The sequence below is a fragment of the Dermacentor silvarum genome, chromosome 2 (assembly GCF_013339745.2).
Source record: "Dermacentor silvarum isolate Dsil-2018 chromosome 2, BIME_Dsil_1.4, whole genome shotgun sequence".
In the NCBI taxonomy this organism is placed as follows: Eukaryota; Metazoa; Arthropoda; class Arachnida; order Ixodida; family Ixodidae; genus Dermacentor; species Dermacentor silvarum.
The window spans coordinates 217,745,040-217,761,954 of NC_051155.1; the positions used below are offsets into that span (position 1 = coordinate 217,745,040).

Consider the following 16,915-nt stretch of genomic DNA (forward strand, 5'->3'; position numbering starts at 1 on the left):
TTTTCAGCCCGGGCCCGGAAATAATCAACGTTACCGGCCCGGCCCGTCACCCCTTTACCTTAGGTCCGAGACCGAGAAATACATGTTTTTAGAGTCGAGACGCGCGCGGATAACTCGCTGCACGTTACATATATGCACACCACCAGAAAGTCCGAGTCCGGCCCGGGCCCGCGTCAAAAAGCACATGCCGTGCCCGAGCCCGTGAAGAAACTGCCGGACCCCGGCTTTCGGGTAAGCCCGTGCAGTGCTCTACTTGGTATATACCAAAATTGGCATGGAAAGGTAGAAATGTATGACTAACGTGACTGATAGGTCATGACATCGATAACGTCACATGTTCGTCAATTACGTCACGATTATAACCGATAATAAAATCAAGTGTGGCGCATATCCGCATTGGATATACTGGTATGAGCCAGAGATATGCGGGAACTAGCAGAAACTCGTGAAAATCGCTTCCGAAACGCCAGTATGGTATCGGCGCAGCGCAAGAGAGGACGCCACCACCCCACAAGTGCTCGAGTACTGTGTGTGCAAGAATAGAAAAGCAATAACATAAGGGAAACATCGGCGCATCACTAGTACTGCTTCGCACTTCCCCAGGTTTCACGTTAGTTGAGCTGCATTAGCGCTGGATTTGAATTACATAAGCGCAGAATTTGAACAGGATTGGAGCTACATTAAGCGCAAGAATAGCACAGCAATAACATAAGGGAAACATCGGCGCATCACTGCTTTGCACTTCCCCAGGTTTCATGTTAGTTGAGCTGCATTAGCGCTGGATTTGAACTACACAAGCGCAGAATTTGAACAGGATTGGAGCTACATTAAGCGCAGAATTGGAGCAGGGGTTGAACTATACTACAAGCGCAGGATTTTTTCTTAACGGTCTGTACAAGTGAGCTAGTGAAACTGTTAACAGTTGAATAAAATCATGAGGGGTGGGCGAATATTCGAAGTTTGGAATACGATTCGAATATTATAGGAGAGTATTTAGCTGGCATTTGTAAACAGTCTTCGGCTCCAAAACCGGCGGAACAGGGGACGAACCGGGCGTCTATTTATGGTTATTAGTATATGACTAAAGGAGACTTCCTTGGCGCATGTTTGCGCAAATGGTAAAGTAAATATAATGCAGACATAACGCTTATTACCGAAAAGCTTGCAGAGAATGGTGTCTGCGAAGTGTTATGTTATGCAGAGAAAATGTTCATGACGCAAGGGCAATCCAATGCTTAACCGAACGTAACGTGGTCAGGCAAGTGCAACGAAATGACGCAGTTGTCTAGTAGCTGGCGTCACTTTTAAGGGCGACAAAAATCCACGATAAATGTCCACACACATTGCGGATATGGCTATATATTGCAACTTCTTGTGTACCTCTTTGCTGCTGACTTCTTTGCTTGTTGACTCTGGTAATGGGTAGTGGATTTCTTTTGGGCTCAAGATATCTAAATATTCTTTCGATCCCTTTTATCAAACTTACTAAATAAGAAAACGTGGTATGATAAAGGTGAGTTGGGGACAACTGAAGCGCATATAGTAACAGCCGCGGAAGAATTCTACACTGACCTGCACGGTTCCCAGGGAAATCAGGCTACCTTCATTTGAAGTAGTGATGAACAGGATGCAGAGGCTCCTTCTTTAACTAGCGATGAAGTTAGAAGGGCCTTGCAAGGCATTACCCGGGGGAAAGCGACAGGAGTAGATGGAATAACAGTCGATTTAATCAAAGATAGAGGAGGCGTCATGCTTGAAAAGCTTGCCGCACTGTATACGTAATGCCTCATGACTTGAAGTGTACCGAGAACTCGAAGAATGCCAACATTATACTAATTCATAAGAAAGGAGATTTGTTAAAAGAATTGAAGAATTACAGACCCACTAGCTTGCTTTCAGTATTGTATAAAATATTTTTATACGCTTTTTCGTTTTGTTCCCAATCACAGAACCCATTTTTTTTTTGTCTCGTGTTCATGTCCATATGTGTGCTAGCGTGTTTATTTCATATATATATATATATATATATATATATATATATATATATATATATATTTTTTGTGTTACCTAATCTGTGTACCTCCCGTGTATGTCTTGTGTTTGAGCATCGAGTCGATGCTTCATCGGGAGGGGGAATAATGTCACCTAGTGTTTTGATACAGCAAATAACGGTCAGCATAGCGTGCCCAGCAAAAACGGCGAAGAAGACTATTCCGAAGAGAGAGAGGGAGAAAATAAACTTTGTGCAAAAGAGCACGCGAGCGGAGGTAGCTCCGCTCTGCAGTGGGTGGTCCCCTAATTCCAGGAGTCCAGCGGCCTTGGCTGCCCTTCTCGCTCGGTTGACCAGGTTGAGCTGGTCCGTCGAGTCGGAGCTGGATCGCGCTGCCTCCCATTGCCGTGTGGTGGGGTGTGTTATGGGTGTGAGCTATGGTGTGCATCTCCCTAAATCAACGTCCACAGAGAAACTCCTTCAACTAGGGGTCTAGAACACCCTGGGAGAGCTCGTAGAAGCGCACCTCTTAGGTCAATATCAAAGGCTATCACCATACACAAACTGGTCAAATACGTCTGCACTGACTCGGAATCAACCTACCCGGTCATACCACGGCCACGCGCTCTCCCCCCACTGCTGCTAGCAATAACCTCTGCATTATGCCACTTCCCAAAAACACCCACCCAGAACATAATCGAGCAAGACGGGAAGCTAGAGCCAAGGCTCTGCACAAGAGCTACCCTCCTCATACACCGGCCATATTCGAACCGGCCAGCTTTCGCATTAGCTGTTGTAGACGGATTCCAAAACCCGATTGTCTGTGCGTCGATTCCAAATTTGACAGAATCCCTAGAAGCGGAAGAGACAGCAATTGCCTTAGCAATTGCTCACTCCTCCGGTAAGTATATTTTCTCAGACCCTAAAACCGCAATTAGCAATTATGCCAATCGCAAAATCCACTCCCCGGCTGCTAAAATACTCGAATCAACTCCCCCACCTAATCACCTCATCACCATCCTTTGGGTCCCTGCACACAGCGAACACCCAGGCAACATGGCCGCTCACACCTAGGCCCGAGCACTCGTCAACCGGGCTGATCGAAAGCGACCCGCCTCCGTCTCGCAGTGCCAGGGATCGACTCCTCAGCTACCGGGACCTCACCCTGTTTTACAGAAATTCCCGCCTAATCTACCCCCACCGCATAAATCTCTTCCCAGAAGTTACCAGGCTTTGTGGCGCAGACTTCAAACGGCCACAGTTACGACCACTTCTGTCCTTTAGTACCCACGGTGAAGACTCTCCTCACTACCACTTGTGTCGTAGCACCAGAGCCGACTTTGACCACATCTTTCTAAATTGCCAGAACAAGCCCCCGTGGCAAGGGTCAGAATACAAGGAGCGATGGGAGGCTGCTTTGCGCAGCTCGCAACCGGAGCTACAGCTTCGGACAGTGGGCTGGGCCAGAGGGGTCGCCGAAGCACAAATGTGCCCCGCCGTCTAGAGCGGCCCGAGGGCCCATCGTCGTCCTGCTTCCTTGCTTCCTGCTACTCAAACCTGGGAAACCTCTGCTCACCTCTAACCTCAGACCGATCTCTCTCACCTCTTCTGTCGGCAAACTCACGGAGCATGTACTCCAGACCAGGCTTTGCCAGTACCTATAAGGCAACGATCTCATGCCCACCTGCTTTTTTGGATTTCGTCCTGGGCTTTCCAGGCAGGATGTCTTCCTACAGCTAAAACATCACATTCTAGATTCCAAAAACCTACTAAACCAAAGCTATCGTAGGTGTGTATGTCACCAAGGCATTCGATAACGTTACGCACTCAGCTATACTACAGAACCTTACAACCCTAGCAGTCGGCGCCAGGATGTACAACTACATCCGAGATTTCCTCAGCCACCGCAAAGCCACACTGACCTTCGGCGACCACCGCCTCCCAGGCATAACACTGGAAACACGAGGTACGCCCCAGGGAGCCGTCCTCTCCCCTATTCTCTTCAACATAGAATTTCTTCACCTACCCCAATAACTAGATCAAATCCCCGACATCTATTTCAGCCTCTACGCCGACGACATCACTGTCTGGGCAAACCGCGGCAGTGACGCCGAAATAGAACATCTACAATTGGCACTAACCACCATCGACACATACGTACGGGAGCGTGGCCTGACCTGCTCTCCTTCAAAATCGGAGCTATTTCTCTACCGCATCAAGCAACACGATTCAGTCATTCCTCCCATCTCCCTCACGCTCATCCCATCCCATTAGTATAAAAAATCCGCGGGCGAGGGCTAGTTCTCCACTCTCATGGCGGAGCCCGTGAGCGCGGGTGGTCCGTGAGCGTGTATTTGGAGAGTCATAAAGACTCTCCAAACACACGCTCAACAGACCAGCCGACTCACGGGCTGGCCTACGTGAGCGAAACACACTTCGTCTTAATCAGGCTTACATCATAAGCCGCACTACATATGCCCTTCCATACGTACCCCTCAGACAGAAGGACCGATACCGGGTAAACGCGCTCCTACGGAGCTGCAAGAAAATGGCTCTACGCCTTTCTCCCAGCACATACAACGACCGACTGCTAAAGCTCGGTGTCCACACCACCTTTGAGGAACTCACAGAAGCCATCTTTACGGCACAAGTATCCCGTCTATCTAACTCAGAGGCTGGTATCCCAATTAAGCGTAACCCCAATTATATACACACCCTACCGAGGGTTTCCCCCTTTCTTCTATCCTACGCTCTAACCTCAACATACCCCCCATCCACAAGAACATGCACCCTGAGCGAGATTGGCGCCGCATAATAGCAAGGGCTCGCGCCCTCCACAAACAGTACAACGAGGACCATGAGGTGGTTTATGTGGACGCAGCGGAATATACGCCAGGCTCCCGTATGGCCCTGGCGGTAGCCGACAATCAAGCTAAGCTTCTAACCTCCAGTTAAATCATCGCCAATTCAACCACAGAGGCAGCCATCGCGCTCGCTCTCATCTCTACATCTGCCACCAAAATTATCACTGACTCCACATCTGCCATTCTCAAATATATGCCAACGGCTACATATGCCGTACCGCTGCTCGCTTACTACGCTTCTGGCAGCCCCGGCGCCCCATAACCCTCATCTGGACGCCAGCACATGCCGGCCTCCCTGGCAATGAGGAGGCTCATTCCCTGGCCCGAGGTCTCACATTCCGGACGCGTATTTACAATTGCTAGTAGGTACAGCGTTTGACCGCTGGCGCCACGCTGCGCCGCTCGCGCGTACCATGTTTCTAGCCGCCGCCGTTGGAACGGAGGAGGCGTTGACGGAGAAAACGCTGGGCTGGTGGCGACTAGCCTGCTGTTGGGATCGGTGGTATTATAAACGCATCACTGTTTTGATGATCCAAATATAATCTCACTATCAGGGAGGGAGCAGTCTACCTGACTGGAGCAGTATTTTTTTTATTTGGGGTGTTGCTACGCTGCGCTCCGCAACACCCCAACGACCGCCGCTTCGCGTCGGCGCCCGGTACCACGGCTGCCGCCGTGGCACCGGGGATCAAACGACCACGCTGGCAAAAAAAGAAAAGCGTGATATTAAGAAAAAAAATTGTAGCGCAAGCGGGATTTGAACCAGCGTTCGCATGATCCCAAAGCGAGCCACTCAGCCATACAGCCACGCTTCCAGGGGTTGCATTCATGCGAACCATATGATTGCGTTCGAGCGCCCTCGGCGACAGAAACCACCTAGAAACGCGGTACGCGCGAGCGGCGCAGCGTGGCGCCAGTGGTCAAACGCTGTACCTACTAGCAATTGTAGTGTTGCATTCCCGGGCGGGAGGAGTCGAGCCCCCTCTTCGGGCCGGGGAGCGCCTGCTCTCCTTCCGTAGTATCCTTTCGTACTACCGGGACGAACGAAGGGAATACACACCGCCATCCCTCACCACAGCGCAGGCCGCACACTGGCGACCACTACAACTCGGACTACCCTATTGACCCTTTTCGCGGCGATCCCGTGGGCGCTGCCATGTTTGATCACGTGGTGACGCGTCCATTGCTTGCCTCAACTGCCTCTGTTGCCTCCTTGTTTATAATGGAAGTGTATGACGCCGGTGCGGCTTAGAAAACCTGTTTTCGGAGATATCGTAGACGGTGACTAGGTGAACGACACGAAGCTTTAATAACAGCTTCAGAGAACATGCAAAAGCGCTTTCGGAGCTGATTAAGCTGTGTCCAAACGGCGCAAGCAGCGTATATGGTGCTTGTTCTAAAAGCGGGGCTAAATATGTATTCCAAGCTATACAAGTTTTCCGATTATGAATTCAGTCAGGATTAGTGTGTTTTGCGCTTTGCTCTTTATTCGGCAAACATTTTTAAGCAGTGGCTTGTCAGTTTCTGACTCAGTGAAGTTCCTCGGTGCGGCCACTATCTGATTATTTTCTTCCTAATCGCTCGCGGGTGTGCGCAGTACCGATAGATTTGTTCTTGCTGCGCACAAGGCTTGAAACGTAGCTGTCTTGTACATTGTAATACCTTGTAGCAAATATATATTACAGCTAGTAACTCGCTTACTCTTGTGGACCGTCACGAAACATTCAGCTTCGACCATTCGTGCGCCTTCGGTGTAGTCCGTCATTTATTGTGCGTATACAGTGCGCATATATTCTAGTGTGCTGCCATTCACTTATTCTTGATACGGCGGCGATAGAGTGGGCTTAAGATGTGTATAGAAAGCGTGCGCGAAACTTCCTATGACAGGAAGCGGCGCTACTTTGTATTGTTAAACAATGCCTTTGTCATTGTTTAACGAGTGGTACTCACTCTTGCTGACGTTCTGGGGATGAAGCCCTTTCTTTGAAGGTTAGCGATACAAGGCTGGCGGATGAGCAAATTTCTGTATCCTCGAGGAAAGCCGTACATCACGAAGTGCCGCTAACACGTTCGGACAGTTGCAGCAGCGGTCCGCGAACTTGGCCACGCAGATTCATAGTAACTGGCATTAACATGCCAGTTACTATTTTTGCAGCCAACTATTGCACACGTCTTCAATCCACATGATTCAATCTAGCATGAATGGAGCACAGTGTGTTAGCGAAAACTCAGTTGCATTTACGACAGCTGATCGCACACAAGCAAGGTAGAAGCAGTAATGGTTTCGTATTCGTGCGCGGTCGCTGAGGAGAGGTATGGCGCGCCGCCGTGAGCGCCAGTCTCGTTTCTCTAAAACAAACTGCTCCGCGAAAAGGGTCAATATACCCCATACTACCACATGCCCGATACCCAGACTAATTCCCCTCCTCATGCAAACTTTGCGATAAACCAGGAGACTTCTACACAACCTCGGAATGATGAGCGGCAACGCAGACAGTTGTGGAAGACAACGACGAACGCGTGAGCACTCGGAAGTACATTGGAAAGCAAGGGACCACAACTTAGCAGGCAGGCGCGTAGCCAGGTGTGGGAGGAGGGGGGGGGGGCACGTGCTCCCATCGGGCACGTGCTCCCAACGAAATTTCTCTGTGTACCAGGAATACATGACATAAAATGACGTGCGACAGCTCCCTGCAGCCTGCCCCGCCACCCTCCTATGGTCAAGTGCTAACCCCCCCCCCCCCCCCCCCCCCCTCCGTAAAGAATTGCAGGCTACGACACTGTTTGAAGGTGCTGCAGGCGGACGTCGTCTTACAGCGCCGTCAACTTCGCAACAAGGAGCGTATCGCCCTCGCTCTCTATACACCAAATTTCACGAGAAACACGAAATCGAAACACAGAAAGCGTATTACTGTATTGCAAGATCAAAAAAGGGGCCATGGTCCGAGCACCACTCTAGTTCCTCTTCGTGAGCACAATATTCTGTTTTTCGGGCAACAGGAAGATGCTGGAGTCATTGCCGCTGAGGTTCACATCCGAAGGCTTCCCTGGTGCGCTGCAGCTGAGTCTCTGCATGAGTCGCACGAGAATGTAGAACATGTCCATGTGTGCCAGTTTCTCTCCTGGACATGTCCGGGGACCCATGCCAAAGGTTATCAGAGGGCCAACTTCCTGGCGTAGTTTTCCCGTGGCCGAGTCCAAGAAACGCTCGGGCCTGAATTCTTCGGGATTCTCCCACAACCCAGGGTCGTGGTTCACGCCGTAGACGTTGTACAAGATCCCGGTGTCCTTGGGTATGACCAGTGTCCCTGTGGAACGTGGGCGGAAGTCCTGATTAAAGCTTGGGCTAGTACACTCTTGATAAGGATATTTTTCAGCTTAACTCTTTTCCTACCATGGGGAAAATAGGTGCTTTGTTGTATGTTACGGCAGAAGTTTTTTTTCTGAAGGAACTACTGCACTCAATATTTAATGTAATATATTGTAATATATGTAATATAATCAGAAAGCGAAATGAATGCACTTTTCACGCATAAAAGGTTTATTAACGAGATATATGTCATAAAAAGATATAAATTGTAAAATATCAAGATTGTGCGATAAAACTGAACAAAGTTTGTAAAGACACGCTTGTATCTACCAAGAAAAAAATGTTACGAAAATTATAATATACAAAATGTATCGCCGTCCGAAAAAATCAAAAATTTTCATTGAACAGGTATTTCACTACAAAAATTTAACTGCAAGCACTACAGTTTGGGCGTGCCGGGCTGCGGCCGCCGATGTTCCGGGCTGGTTTGCGTCGTCGTCGCTTTCAGGCTCAAAGTCCGACGAAAAGTCAGCATCCTCTGACTCGCTGCTATTCGATGTATCGATAAGATCAGCCGCAGAGGCAGCGGAGTCGCGATGTAAGCGCGCGCGCCGTTTCCGGAGCAGGACATTTTTGCGTTCTGCTTTGACGATCGCGGAACTTCGGAGCGCGTTTAAATATCACCGCCTCGCGGGAAAAAAGCGAACTGCTTAGAAAACTAAAATATAGTTCTCCTCCTTCACGTCCGATAGCGCAGTATGTCCGTGAGCAGCGTGCAAGGTCTCGAAAGCGGCGTTTCAAACCATCGATAGAGGGCTAACCGTGCCCAATGGGCGTGGTACGGAAATAGTTAAAATGGAATACAAGGCCCACTTGCACTGTCTACCGCGTTTGATGACGTCAGGGAAAGGCCTTTCGCAGAAATACGTTGCACCGAATACGTGCAGTGCTCATCGATTCAAACGCAATTACAGGCCCGCATGGCGGCCGGTGGGCGCAGTGGACACCTAGCAGATGCATTGTTGGATACGATAAAAGCGAGGGCCTTTGTGAAGCATTGTGACTGCATTTGCCTCACGAGCGATCACCCAGCGCTCACCGGTGGAACTAAAAGCGCCGGCCGCCATGCGGTATGACTATCGAATTTGAATCGCTGAGCACTGTACGTCTTCGTTTCTTACATCAAGCCTGCAAGCATCGCCCTTGATATGCTACCGACGTTTTTACTCATTTATCGTGACTTCAGCAGCGACAATTACTCGGGGGAACTCTGGCACTGGGATCGTTCAGCTACCATGGGAATGATGGACAGTACATGGATTTGTCTGATCTTTGTGCTTGTGGATTCAGACGTTCCTGTGGCTTCGTTTGTTACGCTTTATCTAGGCCTAAATTGGCTTAAATTTCAAATCATTTTAAACTTTTTTTAATGCAGAGGATAATAAGACTGCAAGCACGCATAATCGCTGCTAATTGCAGTGATCCCGCACGTCCGTGGGTGTCTTCTATTTGAAGGAATCACCATATGTTACGCTAATGGCACAAGGCTAATAGTTAATGGTTGTCTATTTGAATCCATCTACCTCAGGGCATCGGTAATCGTGCGCCAATGAATAATCGTGCGCCTTATATGGAATGTTATTACCTAGATGTACTTAAGCGTGTCCGTCGAATGATATCATTCCTCCAGGAATCAAAACTTTCTTCTTTAAGTTACATTCGGCAACCATTCCTGCCAAAACCTGGTTAGAAAAAATGGTCTGTTTCGTGCCGTGGTCTGCAAACTGCCGTTTATGTCCACATGCTAAAACGATTGATCACTGTTTTGACGATTGTAGTGATGCCGTGTTCTTCTGGGACATTCTCCAGAGAACATTTAAAAAAGGGATTTAGACATAACACCATACACAATTCGTTTTTTACCTTTTAAAGAATCCTGTGACCCGCCATATGACATGTTCATGCTACTTGGCCTACATAGCCTTTGGCGTAATAGAATGTGTGACAGACACGCTGAACCACTGCGAAGCACTCGGTCGTTTTTTCGGGGAATCTGCTGCCTACGATCGCAGTTTGTATACGCTGCACTAGAAACAGCGCCGGACTGGATGCCTTCATTGGACGCTTGCACATGCTTGCCAGCCTTTTGAATGTGTTTTCAGTCACCGTAAATTTCTGTGGCGCTTTGTTGTTTCTTGTTTTGCTGAAGATTCTGCTCCCATGTAATAAGAAAAAGAATTTAAAAAAAAGTGCCCGTGGCGTAATGATTTCAATATCGGGCTTGTGTGCTAGAGGTCCTGTGTTCGAATCCTGCCGTCGGGCAATTTTAATATTATGTTTATTGAATTATTTATAACGCAGTACTTTCTTGAAAATGATCACTTTGCAAAGTCACGAATCCATTTAAAGCCAGAAGGACGAAGTTTAGGCAAATACATGAACTACCATGCCTCATTCTCATGCTGGCTGAACTGCCCTGCTCGCATCTTCCTATACTATACTATACTATACTATACTATACGAACTATAGCGCCACACTTCCCTCTCGCAATTGTATGAAACTCTGTGAGTAGCGATACTTGAAATATACTTGACGATATTTTAGTGTTAGTGGAGGCACATATTCTGGCAGACACTATAGCGTAATTTCATTGCGCACAAAAAGACTGTGAATCGCGGGTTTCGTGAAAAATCCGGTCGATCTCTTGTTGCGCTGTATAGAAGCCTTGGTGTGCCTTAAAGGGGTACCGACACAAAAAAATCCTGTATCCCGATTTTATTGCTTTATCAAATGACTGTCGACCCCGTAGCTACAGTGTCGTGCCGCAATCCCCTGAGCTCGCCAAAGATAACCAATTATAATTCTCTTTCAATAGCCTAGCAAGGAAACAAGAATTCATGATCGCCAGTCAGCCTCTAGAGTCTGTGCAGGAGTTGCGTTTGTCTAGGTCAATTACTCACAGGGGACCCTGAGCATGAGAATTAATTTCACAGAAGAATAAAAATGGGTTGGAGTACTGCATACGGCACTTGTTGCCAAATCATGACTGGAAGCTTACCACTGTCGTTGAAAAGAAAGGTCTACAATCATTGCATTCTACTGGTGCTAAAATATATAGGGCAGAAACTTGGAGGTTAACAAAGAAGCTCGAGAACACGGTAAAGGCCGCAGCATGAGCGATGGAATGAAAAATGGTAGGCGTAACATAAACAGAGCAGTGTGGACGGGGAGAGCAAACAGGGATAGGCCGATATTCTAGTTGACATAAAAATTCGGCAGAGACACTTAAGACTGCTGAAGTGTGGGTAATGCGAAAACATTATAGTCCCTTTCGTGAAATGTATTTTTCCGCACGTTCATTGTCTGCGCAAGATCTCGCCTGCGTTCTAACTGCGCCTCAGAATAGAGGAGGCGCTGGCCTCGGTAAGGCCAAATTAAAGCTTGGAGTACGCTTAAGCTTCGCCTTTAAGAGTGAAACGTGATAGCGTTATCGGACGCTGTTGACGTCGACACCGACTCCGTATTTTCTGCGACATGGGGCCCGATAAAAATTTAGAAAGGCTTGGTTTTCAACATTCCCCTGAATGTTGCATAGAATGTTGCTGGTGCTTCAACTTTTACATCAGATTTTCTCCCAAATCGAAATAGTAAAAGTTACATGGATAATCGTGTCAGCGAGACGATTTTTCTTGCACCTACATCTGAAAGCGAGATTTTTTCCATTCTCAATTCCTTGAGCAACAAATCAGCCGCTGGTGAGGACGGCATCAAAGCTCAACCTGTTAAAGCAGCTGCTCACATAATATGCGGTCCGTTGGAACACATCTGTAACAGTATACTTTCCACTGGAGTTTTCCTGAAAAAATGAAGATAGCTCGGTGTTGCTGTGATTTTTAAGGGCGGAAATCACAACGACCTCAACAATTACAGACGGATTTCGGTATTGCCATTATTTTCAAAAGTCGCTGAGCGTATTATACATAAGCGCCTAAATGGTTTTCTGCTGGATAAAGGTATTATTTCGGATAAGCAATATGGCTTCCAGAAAAATAAATCAACCGAAATGGCATTATTAAGAATCAGAGATACAATTATAAATAATATTGAAGAAAGAAAGCTTACCATTGGTATATTTTTAGATTTTCGCAAGGCCTTTGATTCTATCAAACATAAAATATTACTAGATAAGCTCCAAGTATATGGCGTTCGAGGCACAGCGTTAGAACTTATGAATAGTTACCTTGAATCTCGATTGCAATATACTTCATTGCAAGGTTACACTTCGGAAAAAAACGTAATTAAATATGGGGTACCACAAGGTTCGATTTTAGGGCCATTACTGTTTATTGTGTATATAAATCATATAGTAAACGTTCCATTAACAGATGAAATAATAATGCACGCGGATGACACTAATGTTTTCTTTTCTGGTGTTGACCTTCAGGAACTAGAAGTTGCCGCAAATTCTTGGTTAGAAGAACTTCACAAATGGCTACATTTAAACCAGCTCAGTCTAAATGCGAAAAAAACTAAGTTTACGGTGTTTTATGCAAGGAATAAAGAAATAAGTTACGATGTTATACTTTACTACTGTGGATCGCAACTAGAACATGTGTCAATTCATTCTTTTCTAGGAGTTATATTTCATAAAAACTTAAGCTGGACAGAGCACATAAATAAGGTACGCACTAAAGTTGCACGGTCAGTTGGTTTGCTACAACGAATCCGGTACTATGTGCCTGTCAGGCTTATCAGACAACTGTACTTTTCGCTGGTACATTACCATCTTAGCTATGGCTTATTAGTATGGGGAAACGCAATAAAACTGATATAGAAAACTAGCGGTATTACAACGGCGAGCTGTTCGTTTGCTTAATTCTTCTAATCAATACATAGGATCTTCTAAACTAATGATGCGCTACAATATCCTTAATATTAGAAACTCTTACCAAGCAAAGATCTGCATTCGGTTGTTTAAAGATATCTCCAGCAATTTGAGACATTTTCAAACCGGACCTCAGTAGAAACACAGGGTACAGCTTACGCCACACCTCAATAGTAGCGAAGAAACCCAGGACAAACTATGGCATGCAAACTATCGAATATGAAAACCATGCGTTTATGTAATACGTACCCTAACATTGCTGATGTCGCTAGAGATTGTAGAACTATTCGCCAATTTAAACACTTCATAGTGAACATGTTTCTCTCTTCTGATCTAGATATGCTGTACAAATGTTAATGCAACAGTGAATTCTTCAGTGTTAAAGGTGCTTGGTTGTTGCATTAGTGATGTAATAATTAAATTCTTTAAATGTTACTTTTATGTTAGTCATGTCTTAACTCGTTTGTATGTTATTTTAGAAGCAAATGGTGTTCTGCAGAGTGCTTCAAAGATTGTTTTGTATGTAGTTATGAAATGTCTGTTTTACAAACTGCTTTTGTAACTTGCAAATTCCGCTATCTCTGCTGCCCCAGCGAGGTAAGGCCTAGTCAGGAGATTTAAGCCGTCCTTTTGCCTTACCTCGCGGGCAAACCTTGTACCTGTTTTGCCCGAATAAACAAAATATAAAAAATATAAAAAATATAAAAAATATAAAAAATATAAAAAAAACTAAAGTACAGCGAAACACCACCAGAATTGGAGGACGCTTAAGCTTCCCCTTTAAGAGTGAAACGCGATAGCATTCAAATATCCCTGGTTGCTTATCAGGCTTTTTTTCTCGTATATTCAAATTACAATCCGACGCTATCATGTCTGTAGGTTGTGGTTAAGCCGTATTTTACGATTTTTCTGACAATTTTACTTTGAGAAATTCAGTTTTTGTTCACGAACGCCTTGCGCAACGCGGAGGGCCCGCCCGGTCGAGGTGGTTCGAGATGATGTGGTTTGGCACGATTATTTCCACCATGCTGCAAATAAACAACGACAAGCACATTGATCTAAAACAACGTGTTAGCAGCCGCATGAGTACATGGTTTGCTTGTTTCTAAGGGTAAATTCATCTTTTAGTTCAGAACTGATCTTATATAAAGAGCATTTTCACAAAATTCGGTCAATAAACACCGAACTACTTCTAAGTGCGAAAGCAGCAACTGCAAAAAACCAAGGCAAGCGCTGACCAAAGTATATAGCTGGCAGGCTATGTAGCAAAGCGACTAGTTTTTCGTCAGTCGATAGCGTTCATCTTTTAAGAGGCGAACGCACGTCTATAGCAATATAAAAATATTTGCCGCGTATCTGCGTGCTTCGCTGCAAATGTCGTCGAAAGACGATAGTCTTCTGCCGGCCGTACTACATGAGTGCTGGTCTGATCCGCGGCCACCCGTGATGCTGTTCTCGTACCATTTCCGTCCTGGCATGGACGGCCACGGCGGCCGCATTTCGATGGGGGCGAAATGCGAAAACACCCGTGTACTTAGATTTAGGTGCACGTTAAAGAACCCCAGGTGGTCCAAATTTCCGGAGTCCTCCACTACGGCGTGCCTCATAATCAGAACTGGTTTGGCACGTAAAACCCCATAATTTAATTTTTTCCTGGCATGAAGGTTTGTTTGAACAGATTTCATTTTACCGCATTATTTCATCAAGCGGCCATTTATGTTTTGCCCTGCCTCAGACAGCGCTTCCTTTATGTTGAATCGGCCGCATCTGGCTGGCATTGATAAATTGAGGAGGCGCTGCGTGAGACATGGACGCCATCTGGCAATACATCGGGAAACATGAGCTTGTGCAGAGGGTTTCCTTCCTCCATGGCAGAGGGCACTCGTCGGCGCGCAGTCGGGGAACGTCGTTCGTCGGCGCGCATAGCATGGCATTTTCAGCGCAGCTTAAGAAACTAGGGTCTTAGAGTTACGTATCTATGTATTTTCTATTAAAGGAACACACCTCCTAATACTTACCTAGTGATGTTGCGCATCAGATATGCGCAATATTTACTTTGTGATCGATAACGTTCACAAGTATGAACAGCCGTACCAGTTTAAGTAGTGTGGGCGGTAAGCAAGTGGTCCAACTTTGGCCGGGTGGCTGAATCGGGTGACAGACAGACAAACAGACAGACAGACAGACAGACAGACAGACAGACAGACAGACCAAATTTTCAGCGTTTAAGTTCCCCAAGAAAGACTATCGTCTTTAAAAACGCTCAACCTTGCACTCGGCTGCGCAACGCTTGAAACAGCGAAGCAGGGCGATCGTAGCCCAGCATTTTCCGGAAGTGCGCGCGAGCTTTTCATCCTATTACTCATGATGATGATAATTTCATTTCGCGCGTCTCGGACTTACGGCCGTCACTGCGCGTTGCATAACGCAGCTTGCAACACCGACACCGCGTTCCACCGCGTTGCAATGCCGACAACGCGTTCCAGCAGACCTGCTCCTTTAATGCGTCTCTCTCTCTCTCTCGGTCTCATTTTCTTTATCTTTCTCCCTAGCATAGCGCGCAAAACCTCTTCTTCACCTCGCAGAGCACGATCGTGTGCGAACGCGCCAGCTGTGGACGAAGACGGCGACGCTGAAACGCAATCATATATGGTTCGCATAAATTCATGTTCTGCGAGCGTGGGCGTATAGCCTATAGTGGTTACGACGCTAGCCTTGGGACCATGGTTACGCCGGTTCGAATCCTGCCTCGGCAAGAAGGTTTATCTTTTATTGCGATAGCAATTATATGGACACTCCAAAGCAGATTTCTGCCGTCGGCGTCGCCGTCGTCGTTGCCGTCGCCGTCGCCGTGAGGTTCTGTATGACATCAGTGGAGATGAAATCGTCGCCGCGCGCCACCGAACGCTGTATGTGCGACCCTTAAGGGCTGCAGAAGTAGGCGTCTCTTTCCTCCTTTACAATCACCATATATGTAGAGCAAACGCGCCTTCTTCCGACGCGCGAAAGGCCATGGGGGGGGGGAGGGGGAGGGAAGGGAGGTGACGTTTAGCTGCGGCACCAAGTGCCTATTTATATCAGATGCTCCGGCAACAGTCAACAACGCCGCACGCATTTTGTGCGAACGCGGGCAAAACGCCGACGGCGTCGACAAGTTCTGCGTGTGGCCGGTGCTGCTGCATGTCCAAGTTTATACAGCTGATAAAGCTACTATCATTACTCCGTATAGCTCTCTACAAATTTGCTATCGCAATTGATGCTTCGCCTTTCAGGTGAAACGGCGACAACTTTTATTTCTTGATTTCATACGAACCACACACCACAAACTATGACTGGCTTAAACAGCTTCACTGTTAAAAGTATCTCTAGCCTCTACAACGTTGCACCTGATGTATGAAACCGCTCAACGGCGTTCAATCTGCGACGTGACGCGCGCAATGACGTACGCACTAGGCACACCTTCAGTCAACGAGAACCGTGGCGTCGGGAAAGCGTCGGGGAAGCAGCATAAGGCATCGCTACAAAATCGCGGCCCTGGGCCGCGATTTTGTAGCGATGCCTTATGACTTATTTTGGCATAGTCTTATCATCCACCGCTCACGACCGGCTGATCCCGTTGATAACGCGAGCGGACCGTTGCTCTGACCACTGACAAAGCGCGATAAGCGCGAAAAGGCATTATTACTTTAAAGTCATCGCTACAAAATACCGGCCCTGGTTCCGTAAATCGGACCTTCAAGCTCAGCCAAGGACAGAGCGCGGCGCTTGCCGCGTTTCCATAAAGAAAGAAAAGACCTTTTTTTTCCCTCTATGGCATTTCTACCAATCACAGCGCGCGGCGCGCCCCGTGCTTTCTACAAATCAC

At 47.1% G+C, this 16,915-nt stretch overlaps 1 protein-coding gene across 2 annotated transcripts in view; it reads right to left on the reverse strand.

Annotated features, from left to right (window-relative positions):
* Positions 1 to 7,743: 7,743 nt before the first annotated feature.
* The window catches only part of LOC119442667 (steroid 17-alpha-hydroxylase/17,20 lyase), a 29,721-nt gene continuing 20,549 nt past the window's right edge, over positions 7,744 to 16,915 (reverse strand). For both annotated transcript variants that reach the window (XM_037707632.2, XM_049662292.1), the window contains exon 10: positions 7,744 to 8,162. In XM_037707632.2, the coding sequence (XP_037563560.1) occupies positions 7,810 to 8,162 (353 nt within the window). In that variant the 3' untranslated portion in view covers positions 7,744 to 7,809. The remainder of the gene's footprint in view (positions 8,163 to 16,915) is intronic.